This window comes from Sander vitreus, chromosome 19, assembly GCF_031162955.1.
Source record: "Sander vitreus isolate 19-12246 chromosome 19, sanVit1, whole genome shotgun sequence".
NCBI lineage: Eukaryota > Metazoa > Chordata > Actinopteri > Perciformes > Percidae > Sander > Sander vitreus.
The window spans coordinates 16959860-16974348 of record NC_135873.1 but is presented as its reverse complement, the minus strand read 5'-3'; the positions used below and the strand labels follow the sequence as shown (position 1 = coordinate 16974348).

Sequence of the window (14489 nt, the reverse complement as noted above, 5' to 3'; positions counted from 1 at the left end):
CACTTCCTGTTTTCTCTCCCTCTCTCCTCACCTTGGTGTTACACGTTGACTGATTTTGTTCCCTTTCTCCTTGCAATCCCTTCCGCCTCTGCTGCCTCCACCACATGCAGGCAAAGGATGGAGGGTACGAAAGTGAGAGCTTCTACCAAAACGTGGAGCTGAACTTCCTGGAAATCCCCAACATCCACGTGATGAGGGAGTCTCTGAGGAAGATGAAGGACGTGGTTTATCCCACCATAGATGAAGCCCACTGGCACTCCGCTATCGACCAGACACACTGGCTGGAGTACATACGGGTAACTCACAGAATAAAGGATAATCATTTTTTTTAACAACATAGAAAATCCCCAGGGTTGTTTTATTGCCTTAAAATGAGTAAACTATTAAAGGGTAATTTTGGTATTTTTCAACCTGCACCCTATTTTACCATGCATTGGTGTTAAAGTGATAAAAAAAACTCTTTGAGAAACGGGCTGCAACGTAATCCTATAGGACAAATGTGCACTGTCAATTTCTGTCCACTAAAAAATGCTGTTTTTTGCTTGAGATTATTATTCTAAGTGTCTGACAACATTATGGAAAAGATCCCTACAGAAATAGAGCTTTTTTAAAAGAGTAAGATCATTTGTGTTTAACCAAAAATAACCTGGAAATCGCCATCGCTAAACCCACCAGACTCCATTTAAATAATCAGTACTTTTAGCGCGTATAGAGCCAACATATTTCCACATGTTAATGGGTGAATTATAAGGGTTCATTTCAACCAAACCAGAGTGGTGATTGTTGGAACAGCGGAAAGACGAACCACGACTGCTGTTGATTTTCTGAACATAGTCATACTGAGAAATACAGAGAGAGTTGTGTGGAGCTGACAGTCTTACGATTATTATTAGTCTAATTAGCTTTGTAGCAACTCATTTGGCAATGGCTTGAATGTAACGGACGTTACACACTAAAGCTTCAATACTGGTTAAATTTCAAAGAATCGTTGTACCCATCAGTCACTTAGACACAAAAACATGGTAAAATAGGGTCCGATACCGAAGTTACCCTTTAACTGCAAAGGGTGTATCATTAATATACTGTACTGGCAGTACACTCATGTGTAAGTGTTGTGTGTAGCTGTTATTAGCAGGAGCAGCAAAGATAGCTGATAAGCTGGAGTCTGGAAAGACGTCGGTGGTGATTCACTGCAGCGACGGCTGGGACCGCACCGCTCAGCTCAGCTCTCTGGCCATGCTGATGCTGGACAGTCACTACCGCACGCTCCGAGGATTCCAGGTCAGTCACCGCATCACAATAACTACATTGGAATGCACACAATATTCCAGTTTTTGTGTTTATTCCGATTAAGCTGTTAATGAAAATGAATATTCCACTAATATTCCCGTTTGCATGCAGCCATGCAAACCAAATTTGAAATGGAAGTCTTTCATAATGTTTAAAAGTAGGTGTGCTTCTCCTTCTTTTCTTTTGGCAATGCATCTCTTCTCTACCGCAGCGCTGCAAACTGTCGGCTGCTTGGTTTTGTGTACAGCAACCATAGCAACGCACAGACCTGGCCGTAAACAGGCAAGAGGCTGTAAACTGTCACAAACTGTGGTAAAAAACCCAGATTGAGACGCAGATTCCGAATGCGCTGTATACATGTCCAAAGAATGCTTCTAAAACCTAAATAATACTGGAATATCCCACATTTCTTAGTCAGAAAATGTTATATTCAGAAAAAGGTGTCATATTTAGAATATCCAAACTGAATATGCTGTTTTCACGACCCATATCAAATTTGGAATATTGTCATATTAGGAATAATAGTGGAATATTAGTGTGCATGTAAACAACTATGTCAACTAAAGTATGTATTGTAGTCTTTATCTGTACAGTAGAATAATATAGTGTGTGTGTGTGTGTGTGTTTGCAGGTTCTGGTGGAGAAGGAGTGGATAAGTTTTGGACACAAGTTTGCTGCTGTAAGGAACAGGGAGTTATTCTGATGATATCATCATTACATCATCCTTAAAGGTCCAATATGTAATACTGACAGCTAGTGTTAAAAATAGTTACTGCAGTACAAATTCAAAACACTGGAGAGAGTCGTCTCCCCCGCCCCCTCCTGCCCAGACTCAAAGTTCACGGAGGTTGCCAGGCTGAGACAATGTTCAACAACAATATTAGACAGCGGAGTAGCTAACGTTGGATGCTAGCTATATTGACAGTCATTAAAGCCCGTGCTCACGCGGAGCTCTGTACCCGACTGACAGGCACACTTTTTCAGCCTCCTACCATTACGGTAGGAGGCCGGGTCGAGAGACATGAAGATAGCTGTTGTTATCAATGCTCAAAACACATCGCCTACATATTGTAGTATCACATTACCGGTGGTAGAAGAAGTATTCAGAACCTTTATATATTTATCCTTTATCCAGTAAAAGTACTTATATCACACTGTAAAAAATACTCTGTTACAAATACACGTCCTGCATTGAAAATGTTACTTAAGTAAAAGTATGTAAGTATCATCAGGAAAATGTACTTTATAGTATTCAAAGTAAAAGTACTCAATGCAGAAAAATCCCAATTTTAGAAACTGGAAAGGATCCAAACAGTTGTGTGTTTAATGGTCTAATCATCTCAGCTGGACTTGTAGGCTGTTATATTGTTGGCTAGTTTACTTTAGAATAAAACATCAGATTTTATAAACTACATGTGTTTTGTGTGCAAACATCTTAATCTGTAAAGTAACTAAAGCTGTCAGATGAATGTAGTGGAGTAAAAAGTACAATATTTCTCTCTGAAATGTAGCGGAGTAGAAGGAGAAAGTGGCATGAAAAGAAAAGACTCAAGTAAAATACAAGTACCTCAACATTTGTACTTACATTCCACCACTGCACATTACAGCCACGCTTATGTGCTTGTCTTCGTGTTGAATAAATATTACACGCATATAAAACCTGATGTCCATAGTCCGTTCCATGTCTATTGATAGTATTGCTCTGTGTGTTGCAGCGCGTTGGTCACGGCGACGAGAACCACGCTAACTCCGAGCGCTCGCCTCTCTTCGTCCAGTTCATCGACTGCGTCTGGCAGATGACTCGACAGGTAAGTCTCCGTCCAACTACTACGAACCCAGGACATGTCCTGACAGACCTGAGTATATGTGTTACTACCATAGATTGTAAAGACATAATGGACGAAGCTTCCGGGCCTGAAAAGTGAAGCCAATGCGAAAGTGCCTTAAAGCTGTTTCTATAGAAGTGTATGGGAAAATGACCGTCCTCCTTACTTTAATTTATTAACCTCAGTAAACATTTTCAAAATGGGTTTATGGTCTCGATCGCTACCCTCAAGTCTTCTTCAATACAGCATGAATCAAGGACAGAGGCTTAGCGATGCGTATCCATGGCCCTGTGTACATTAAAGGTGTAAAGCTGTAGGTAGGATTGCGAAGGTCCAGGACTTAGCCAACATTTTTTAACATCGACAACTTCTCAGTCCCTCCCCCCTTTCTGCTAAAGCCCAAAACGGTCTCCTAAGCCCCTCCCCCCACAACGGAGAATGAATGCGTGTGCATGAGCAGTGATTGACACTCAGTTAGACACCCCCCCCGGCCCTGATTGGTGCATCTGAACAGGGAGCTGTGGATTTTTGCAAATCTCACTCCAGGCTGTAGGTGGAGCCAGAGGAGCTGGATTCTTTTCTAAATGACCTGCTTCATGTAGTTCTACTGGAACATTGGGTCAGTTTCAGCAAATATGACAGAAAGGGAGTTTTTTCTTCTTAAACGTTGGCCCTCTCACTATGTGTTTTCACTTCATTGAAGTTAATTGGAACATTCAGTTGCGTAAAAATGTCTTGTTCAGCATTCAGCCAACCAAGCTAGCTAGCTACCACTTAGGGCTGGACGATATGGAGAAGCTCCGATATCACGATATTCTAGACCAAATACATCGATATTTCGACGATATTGTAGGGTTGACAAATGGTGCTTTCACAAAATATTTTTTACAATGAGATTCTAGATAAATAATCATCAATAATGTGGTAAACAAGTTTCAAGTGAAATTATAGAAAAAAAAGAAATAACTTTTTATCAAAAGTAATTTTATGATATCAAATGCACTTATTATACTTACTTCAGTAGTTGTTAGTCTGTGGTGGTTACTCATTTTCATGAAGCAGCACACAAAAATACACATTGATATGCTCAGCCAAGTAGAATGAGCCTGTTCATGTGCACAGGGGCTCAGTGGTAGACATTTAGAAGCTTTCCACTCGTTGCTCCTCATCACTTCTGTTTCCTTCTGACTGCAGTTCCCAGCAGCCTTTGAGTTCAACGAGCTGTTTCTGATCACAGTACTGGACCACCTCTACAGCTGTCTGTTTGGTACATTCCTGTATAACAGTGAGCAGGAGAGGGCGGCCAAGGTACGTGCCATCCTTCTGTTAACGGGGGTTGTGGTTGTGCGGAGGCTCCACGCAGAGCTTTCTCCGTAGCCTACGTAAGGTGGCCTGAAGTTGATACTTGTGCGTTGGTGTGTGCGTCGATCTCTTTAAGACAATAGTAGGGTCCCTATCGCCACATACCTACATATGTACCAACGGTGTCCATTTAACGCAGAAGCATAATTAAATGGACACGTCACTCGGCCGTGGCTTGGTAGCTCCCGTCACTCTCTCACTCGCTCTACCACACACTCGCCACGCACACACTCATGCCGGCCCTGCTGTTCTCTTAAAGAGATCAGCGCTGACTACAACGCACAAGTATAAAGTTAAGGCCACTTACGTAGGCTACGGAGAAAGCTCTGCGTGGAGCCTCTGCAGAAGCATAAATCAGCCTGTAAGGCGTCTGTATGAGCCATGTCCCATTAACCTCTCCCCGTGTCCTGTGTAGGAGGTGCAGACCCAGACTGTGTCCCTGTGGTCCTACATCAACAGGTAACATACTGACAGTTCCGCCTGGCTAAAAACCCAGTTCAGACTCAAAGATTCAAAGACCAAACCGTTTTAGAAGGTCGCAGGGAAAAGTTCCAGCGGTCTGAACCGACCCGACTCAAAGCAGCTGATGGCGTCGCTGCGACTCAGCTGGTCCAGTCTCCAGAGGCTGGTTTTAGAACGCAATAGACGTCTCCTGTTTCAACAGCCAGTAGAGGAGTCAGCTACAAACTCTAGAAATAAAATAATCCATTTCATTTTTATTTATTTTTTTAAGTTCAAGTTCAATTTATTCACAAAAGTTAAAAGACAATCATGAGACATAATGCAGATATGTGAAATGGGACACCCTGGTAAGCTTTTTAAAGCGTGTGTATAGGGGCCCAGACACTAGCAAATAATACACGTTATTAATACTCTCATATTGTTTGGATAAAAAAAGCATACATGTATTATACAATATCATTTACAACCTACAAGAAGAAGAACCTGCAATTACTCACATTACTGTGATTGAGTAGTTTTTTGTGTACTTTTTAGAGTCGTTTTTAAAATCTGTAATTTGATAAATGTTTTGTTTGCTACATTTTAAATCCCATCTGTTACTGAGTAAATGAAAAGGCTCTGGCAACGTAGTTTTGCGCCGTTGCTCTGGCAACGTATCCGTCAACAAACTCAAAAAGAAAGCGCTGTATGGCTTTATGCCCTCATCATATCGCAAAAGAAAAAAAAAAAGTAACTTAGTAACTTCTACTCTGAGTACATTTTAGGTGAGCTACTTTTTACTTTTCCTTGAGTAGATTTTTATACCGGTCATTTTACTTCAGTAAAATATCATCAAAGTAATAGAAGTTTTACTTAAGTAGACTATTTATGTACTCTTCCTACCTCTGAACAGAAGTACAAAGAGTCGTTGCTATGGAGATGATACGCCGTCTCGTCTCATTGGTGTGAACCGGCAGCTTGGCGTGGTGGCGAGTCTTTGGTCTGAACTGGGCTTTAAAGGAATACGCCGACTTATTGGGACTTTGTCTTATTCCCCGTGTCCCCCAGAGTTAGATAAGTCCATACATACCCTTCTCATCTCCGTGTGTGTTGTAACTCTGTCTGACCCCCCCACCACTAGCCTAGCTTAGCACAGATCCTGGAGGTAACCAGCTCCACCTAGCCTACTGCTCCCAATAAGTGACAAAATAACACCAACATGTTCCTATTTCCATGTTGTGATTTGTATAGTCACAGCGTGTACAAATAACAAGGTCACATGAGACACAGCCATCTTCTAATCAGTATACAAACTGGGAGCTATATTCTCAGAAAGGCGAAGCACTGCTACTTCTGCTACTTGGGCGGAGTGATTTGCTCGCAGCCCATGAGAAGCCCCGTGGTGAGGAGCAGAGAGTAACAACGGGGCTTTTCAGGTGTCGCGCTAATGACTCCGCCCAAGTAGCAGTGCTTCGCCTTCTGAGAATATAGTTCCCAGTATGTATAGGGATACTGTATAAGTCCCAATAAGTCGCTGTGTTCCTTTAAGAGTGATGGTGAGAGGAGCGCTTCTCTGACTGTTGAGTGTTGTCCCCTAACAGCCAGCCGGAGGACTTCAGCAACCCCTTCTATGTGGACTACCAGCACCATGTTCTGTATCCGCTGGTGTCCTCCAGACACCTGGAGCTGTGGACCGCCTACTATGCCCGCTGGAACCCCCGCATGAGACCCCAGGTACACGGTCGCTGATGGAGAGGGGGTGGAGGGGGTTGAAAGAAGTGGTGTAGGGACAATAGAGCAGAAGCGCTGCTGGGTCTTTGTGGTGATCTTTGGATACTTCAGGTGTACTGTGCTTATTCCGTCTTGTGAAGGGCTCATTTCACGGACACAAAATGCAAGTCTCCTTCAAAAACAATCCATCTGGCCTACATGGGTCTTCATCAGGGACCGACGACAGTTTATTGTCTGGATAATCGCTGGAACATCCAGCAGCCCTCGCCTCGCAGAACTCCGTTCACAACAACGTTCGAGCTAGCGAGCTACACGCTGAAAATGTCAAGTTTAGGAGAAGATTTGGATGGTGTAACAAGGCAGGCCTGCTTGGTTCTTTCTGGGAATGACTGTAAAGATGTACACAGAATATGTTTACCTCATTTCCTCTAACTGGGACGTTTTGGGACCGATTGGTGGGGATTTGCTATGGACAAAATGCACACGCTGATACACATGCTAATGAGGTTTAACCATGTATCACGTTACTGTGTTAACTTCATCTAATATTGGATGTGGAGTTTTTTTTATGCGAGGTGCAAATGTTCCACCAAAACAAGTTCCTTCCTGAGACTATTTAGCAGAGCTGCCATCACCGCTCATAATATAACAGCTTTTTCTTTTAAAATGACATCTTTATTCTCATAACACTACACTTTCTTTTTCTTAAAATACTAAAAAAAATACCACAATATTTCCCAAACAGTGGCCCTTAGCACTTTGTCATAAGGTTTCCCTGTTTAAAGAAAAGTAGGGCCAGTTTAAACCTGGATCTCGGTTACTGACACTGTGTGTGTGTGTGTGTGTGTGTGTGTGTGTGTGTGTGTGTGTGTTCCAGGTGCCAGTGCACCAGACGCTGAAGGAGCTGCTGATCCTGAGAGCGGAGCTGCAGCGGAGGGTGGAGGAGCTTCAGAGAGACGCCACCTCCCGCTCCCTGTCCTCCTCCTCGGAACACTCACCCTCACACTCCACAGGAACGCCCCTTCACGGCGCCGTCTGACACGCACGCGCACACACACACACAAACACACCGAGAAAAACCTGCATGCAAATGCACATAGAAACAGACAGACAGACACACACACTAATAGAAACACACGGACACACACACATACACACACAGTTTCATGCGTGTTTTAGCCCACTTACTACAAATGCTGATGTTTACAATGTGGAGGCTTTACAAAGCGATTCCTAATTTTATATTAACAATCCTAAATACAGTTTTAGCAAAGAAAAATCTCTGTTAAGTTAAAAAAAAAAAAAAAAAATTTAAATTAAGTATTAGTCTAGCCTGATGCAGCACCTGTGCTTATTATTTATATTATTTAAAAAAAAATTAAAAAAAATACTCCCAATTCGGAAAGACCAGCTTCCCCAGCACTGTGGGAATCCTCCCACTCACACTGTGTTTTTGTATGAAGAACTCTCAGGGCTCAGTTTTACCTGTAGTGTTGGAATCCAACCACTGCATGCTCCCTCCCACCTTCTCTTCCTTTCCTCTGCCAGCGATTGGAATCTTTGTTAGGAGCTCTGGCGTAGTTCTCCTCAAAGTCATAAGCAGAAAAAACTAAAAAGTGGAATAGTAATGACACAAAAGGCACTGAGGTTATCCCTCAGCTGTAAACACTGCCACCAGCGCCCTGCCTTAAGTCTAATTCATGCTTCTGCGTTTAATCGATGCCGTAGGTGCACACGTAGAGGTACGTGGCGATATGGACCCTACGCCGTAGCCTAAAGGGCACCTCTCCAAAAGAGAGAGAGAGTGTGTGTGTGTGTGTGTGTGTGGAGCTGGTCCCAGAGTGTGCGACAGTGGCGATTCATTGACTGAAAGCAGCACGTTTTTTAGAACAGTTAATTTAATTAGAGAAAATATGAAGAAGATATCTTTGTTTTCTATTGCATTTCAGATTTCACATTTAGGATACATACATGTTCACAAATAAACAATCCAAAATGAGTGAGACACACAAAAAAAGAAATATCAAATTTACAGGTTAAGATTGTTAATAACAGACTAATGGAACCAGAAAACCTTCGTCACTTTCTTAAAGCTTTAGTGCGGAACTTTTTGATATCAATGAACGTCCGTTACATTCAAGCCGTTGCCAAATGAGTTGATACAAAGTTAATTAAGACTCTCAGCTCCACACAACTCTCTCTCTGTTTCTCAGTCTGGCTATGTTCAGATTGTCGTCTGGTGACTTGTTGTCATTACTTAGAATTCCTCATGGGGGCGACAGAAACTACACACTGTAACTTGAAATTATTTTAGCACAATTGAATACTGAACTGTTTTCTGGAAATCCCACATACAATCTGTACCTATTCTCTCATGTTGAATGTGCTTTATGAGAGATTTGTCACCTCACCACATGACCAGCACTCAGGCTCATTTTGTCTTTTATTTATTTTTGGGCCATTCTTAGGCCTTTATTTTCACAGGACAGATTAAGACATGAAAGGGGAGCGAGGGAATGACATGCAGCAAAGGGCCGCAGGTTGGAGTCGAACCTGCGGCCGCTGCGTCGAGGAGTAAACCTATATATGTGCGCCTGCTCTACCAACTGAGCTAAACCGGTCACATTTTGCTTTTATTTTAAGAGTGCGCATTCAATTACAATACCTTCATCTGGATAAACAAATCAATCTGTGTTCCAAGAACCAAATTATCTGGATGACAGTTAGTTAGCTGGGATTAGAACAGAACAGACCAGGCTCAACCCTCACACCTCTGTCCTCTTTGGTCTCCTCAGTGTATTTGACATCCCTTTTATTCTAATGTGATATAACCTATAAATCACACTGTCTACCTGTGGCATGTCATTGTGAAAATCTTTTTTTTTTTTTTATGTAAAGTGTCTAATTATGTGACGTTAAACCTCCTAATGAGCCATACTCACTTCTGACATTCCACTTTAAAAAAAAAATTAAAACAAAAGGAAGAATGAAAAACTCCAGTGTCGTTCTTGTCTTTTTAAATGGTTTTATTGTATTGGTTCACATTAGTAACATATTGCCAGAGTTATAGTGGAATAAGAGAGAAAGCAGAGTTTACTATCACACTTCAAGCAATGAAGAACTGTCCAACATTCAGTTGTCAGGAAGACGCACAAGAGTTCAACAGTCGTACACACGTCACTGTGTGTACAGTACGTAGAGATAAGCATGCATCAAAGTGTGTGTCTGAGAGCAGTATGTGTGTGACAGGCAGCCTTGCAAAGCCAGCCCTCAAACATCCCATTATTAGTAGCTTTGCTGGGCTCGCAGCAGGGCTGTGGCTGGCTTTGCATGCGGTGACAGGCACTGAGTGTGTGATGCAGGGAGAGGACAGGCAGGAGTGGCAGCGCAGATACCATACAGACACTTTACAAAGCGAGCTATCAATACAATCCAGGCTTAGTTTGTACTTTAGGAAGCAGACTTGTGATGATTCAATTGATGTTGCTACGGTAATTCATTCATGAGATCAAGCCCAGTCTTATACGCGCTTAAAGGAGCACTCCACTGATCTTGTACGTAACGCCGTGCGGGATTTTGGTGAAAAATCGCCTGAAAAGTGAAGCCAATGCTGAAGTACCTTAAAGCTGCATTCTCTCTAACTTCCAGCAGGGGGCGACTCCACTGGCTCCAAAAAGAAGTCTGTTTCTATAGAAGTCTATGAGAAAATGAGCCTACTTCTGACTTTATTATTATCTCAGTAAACATTTTCATAATGAGTTTACGGCCTCAATCGCTACTTTCAAGTCTTCTTCAATACAGCATGACGTTCCTTTTGTAAATTAGGGTCCCATGTATTTTAAAATAGACGCTAAAGCAGGGGATGCTTTAGGGGCGTGGCTACCTTGTGATTGACAAGTTGTTACCACGGTGTTGTCCGTGTTTTCGTCTCAGAACGCTCACTCTGCGTTTTCACTTCATGAAAGTTAACTGGAACACTTTGGTCGATTAAAGATGTCTTGTTCAGCGTTTGGTTGTACTAAAATACACTCTGAAGCAGTCAGCTGTTTTTGCACCTGGCTAACCAAGCAGGCTCGCGGCTTTCGGCTCCAAAAAAACAAAAAAAACAATGGGTGACGCACTGTGGCTACATCCACTTCTTCTATACTGTCTAGGGTCAACACTATTGAGTTGAATTATGGGAAATTAGTTATTGGCAATATGCCCCATACTAAGTGCTACTTTGTTACTTTGGGCTGCATTCATATTAATGCAAACCAAACTGGTCTGTTTGAAGTTGATTTAACACTAACCCTTGATTTTTTTTAAAGTGACAGTGCCCTAATGCACTGATCTTTCCATTTTCAATATGGAGTGCTCCCAGAAGCAAGCTTGTACTGTACATGCATTATCAGAAAGTGTCATGAATTGTCTAAATATTTGGGAAAATTCCTTATCTGTCGTCAACTCAAGACGGCTACTTTTAGTTCTCTTTGCGGTGCTGTTGTAGCTGTTGAACAGTGCTTGTGTAATCACTGTATCTGTTATAATAGCCATGATTATTTTAGCACGCCTTGTAAAACAGACCTGATATGCTCCCTAAACCAGATCTAAGGACACCGCTGCTCCTCCACCAGTCTACAGCTATCTACAGTCTGGTAAGCAGCTCCAAACAGCAGTATGTTCCACTATCACTGTCCACACTGAATCTTAAAGCCGTACCAACATCCACAGTGCCGATAACAACGGCGTCATTCACACATTGTGTTTCTAAGTGAACATTGTACACGTCGTTACACATCATTTGTAAGATATTGGGCAGATCTGTCCTCTTCACTCGGATCCATCGCACCTTCATCCAACCAATTCAAATGTTGCACGGTCTGTTAGATTCAATGCCTTTCCTTCACCATTATTTTAAAAAACCCTTTTTCATTCAAGTCCGATACATAAAGGCAAAGCCAATCACAATGCTACATCTTTGGTGAATTTGTAGTTTTGCTACAGGCCAAAAGTTTTTCATTTTTTTTTGCTATATGACATTAAGACATTGGATACATTCAGTAAACAGAAAAGGTTTGTTATTCAGTGTTGGCTTGGAGTGAAGCTCGGCTCTCTGCAGCCGGAGCGCGGCCAAACACCGGCGCCTTCCAGGTCCTTTGGGTGCTGCTGCCGCCGTTCATCCGAGGTAAACGCCCAAAGGAGCTGGAGGCCTCAGGTGTTTGCTCTGGCTCGCGGTGCAGCTACGGAGTGGTAGATGAATACTGTGGCGCGTCCCTGTGGGACTGTGTTAGGGTATAAGGCAAAGAGAGAAGCACCATTTTGAATTACAGCTGACAGGGCGTCCATGCATGTGTCGTACTAGGTGAACAGATCACCCCCCCGCACTCGGAGTCCCCGAACACACGTTTCAAAAAGCAGCTCAGAGCCATGTTGGCTCGCTTTTTCAGCAATGTTTCGGGCCTTTTTTTATTTAGAGAGAGAGAGGGACGCAAAGGGATTGTGGGTAGAGGCGTCTGCTATTCCAAGGCAACCAGGGTGTGGTATTCATGTAGGACTGTGCTGCATCCTGTCAGATATGTAACACACCACGACCGCTGTTTACAGCTCATACAACACACACTGCCTCGGCAGGAAATCCTTCACGCGTTCGCCTCCGTGTAGATACAGACCGTTCTGTCGGACACTACTCAGGTCGCCGCCGGTCGTTGCTCACGCCACGTTCACGTCACCTGTGCGCTTCCACTAGCTTCTGTTTTTAACATCTTAAGAAAAATACACTGGCTCCATGTGTACCAAAGACAAACGCGCCAATCACCACCAGGGAACCGTGCGCATTCCAAGAGGCATGCGTGCGTTATTATGGATCCCGATGCTTTTATTGGCAAGACACGTAGCAGCTGGGTGGTCAGCGTTAGGATAGCCCCATTGGTCAGGGAGGAGGACCTCAAGACGCGAGCATGGACACCTAGCCAGTTGATCCATTAAAGTGTCCGCATGTGTCCACGTCAATGCACGTAACGGCGTGGCTGCGCGACCAGGACAAGGGTCCCTGGACTCTTCCCATGTGTTGCATGGGGAGTTCCAACTCCTGGCCTCCGCGATGCGCTATGAGGTCCCAGATTGCAGAAAGAACAAACATAAACATTAATTTGTTCCCTTGTCAATGTATTTGCTGAATCAGCACAGGAGGGCACAGAAGTGACAGTTTTCTCCCCATATATGTATATATTTATGACTATTTATGACCACTCTTACAGGGCTGGGCCCCCGCATATTAATTATCTATGTTTTTAATGATGCCCGATATGTTTTTAACGTTTGTCTTCATGTTGTTGTGTTGTCTTTATAATTGTTGGAGCTCGTACTGCAAGACAAATTTAGTAACGAACGGGTGAACTGGGAGTCCGTTGCCTGCTTGTCAGTGAACGTCGGCCATCGGCCAGGAAAACTCAAATCTAAATCAGCATCCCTACTGACCAATCCCAGCGCTTGAATGCTACGCAGGGCGTGTCTTGCCAAGAAAAGTAGTGGGATTGATAATACACGCGGCGTGCGTGGGTCCAAGCACTAGCTGAAATGATAGAATGGCGGCGATTTACGCACGAGAGTGTAAAGACCGACGCCAGAACCACACAAAGAGCCTGAAGTCATAATTGTGACCGGGGAACTTGGAGGAGCAATCAAACTAAGACGCCTTCACGTCGGCCCAAGACCGCCCATCAAGATAAACAAACAACTTTAATGGATAGCGTTCAATAACCCTCACCACAAACGTCTTTCGTTGTCTGATAAAAGTAAACGTTCCCAAGTTGTAAATCTTACCCATGACGTGAACGTGTCATTATTACGTCCGCCTTTTTCCGTCCGTCTGTCAGCAGGATTATGGAAAAACAACTGGCCCGATTTTCATGACACGGTGTGGAAGGGCGTAGCATGGGCCGAGGAAGAACCCATTCAGTTTTGGAGCGGATTCCGAATCCCGGGACGGATACCAAAATGATATTTTGTGAACATTGCGAGAAAGGGCGTGGCCTCGTCAGAGGTCTGCGAGTGCCCTTCTAGTTCACACTAACATTGCGGGATCATTTCTGTCCACTACGTAGGTCTCCACAAATCCCCAGCAGAGCTCCTGAGCAGTGCTTTAAAACGACAGACAGACTAAATATCAGACAGTATAGAAAACAGTGAATGATTTCAGATGCAGCCCAGGTCACGTTCAGGAACGTACGAGACCTCTTTAGGCATTAGACAAACCGTTGGCAGTACAGAACAAGGAAGCCGTAAATATCTACAAAAAGTGAAGCTAAGTTATTAGGAAAGTCGGGTACAAAGTGTAAAAAGAGCAGGCGAGGAGTGTAAACTCACACACACCAGACACACTAAAGAGTATATATATATATATATATATATATAATATGGAGCATAAACAGGCTCTTACGCAGGGCTACAGTAAAAGTACAAACACAGAACTGCTCACGGTAATATGTACAACCATCACAACTTTCCAAAAGCACTCATTATGACACTATTCAAGGTTCTAAAGCTAACTACTGCTGCTAACTTCATCTACACAGCTAAAGCAGACTTCTACATTTTTTTTTTTTTTTTTTTAATGCATATCATCTCGACCAGTATCGTCTTTGTGCCAACTGATAAAAAAAACTCCTCTCTTTGACTTCACACGTCAGACATCTTTCACTTAAACCTCACGTTTCCACTCCTGTAAATCTTGTTCCATGGTGGCCATTTCCAAGTCTACTAAAGGCTTCTGTACGCCTTTAAAAAAACTGCGTCTGACACCCCTTTCCAGACGGAATCGGGGAGATGGTGGCTGTTCTTGTTTGGGGTTGGGTACCG

At 43.2% G+C, this 14489-nt stretch overlaps 1 protein-coding gene across 3 annotated transcripts in view; it reads left to right on the top strand.

Annotated features, from left to right (window-relative positions):
* The window catches only part of mtmr1a (myotubularin related protein 1a), a 29470-nt gene extending 19826 nt beyond the window's left edge, over nt 1-9644 (top strand). For all 3 annotated transcript variants that reach the window (XM_078276323.1, XM_078276321.1, XM_078276320.1), the window contains 8 exons: nt 111-296; nt 1123-1281; nt 1922-1969; nt 3006-3098; nt 4311-4424; nt 4894-4937; nt 6521-6653; nt 7528-9644. In XM_078276323.1, the coding sequence (XP_078132449.1) occupies nt 111-296; nt 1123-1281; nt 1922-1969; nt 3006-3098; nt 4311-4424; nt 4894-4937; nt 6521-6653; nt 7528-7689 (939 nt within the window). In that variant the 3' untranslated portion in view covers nt 7690-9644. The remainder of the gene's footprint in view (nt 1-110; nt 297-1122; nt 1282-1921; nt 1970-3005; nt 3099-4310; nt 4425-4893; nt 4938-6520; nt 6654-7527) is intronic.
* Nucleotides 9645-14489: the final 4845 nt, after the last annotated feature.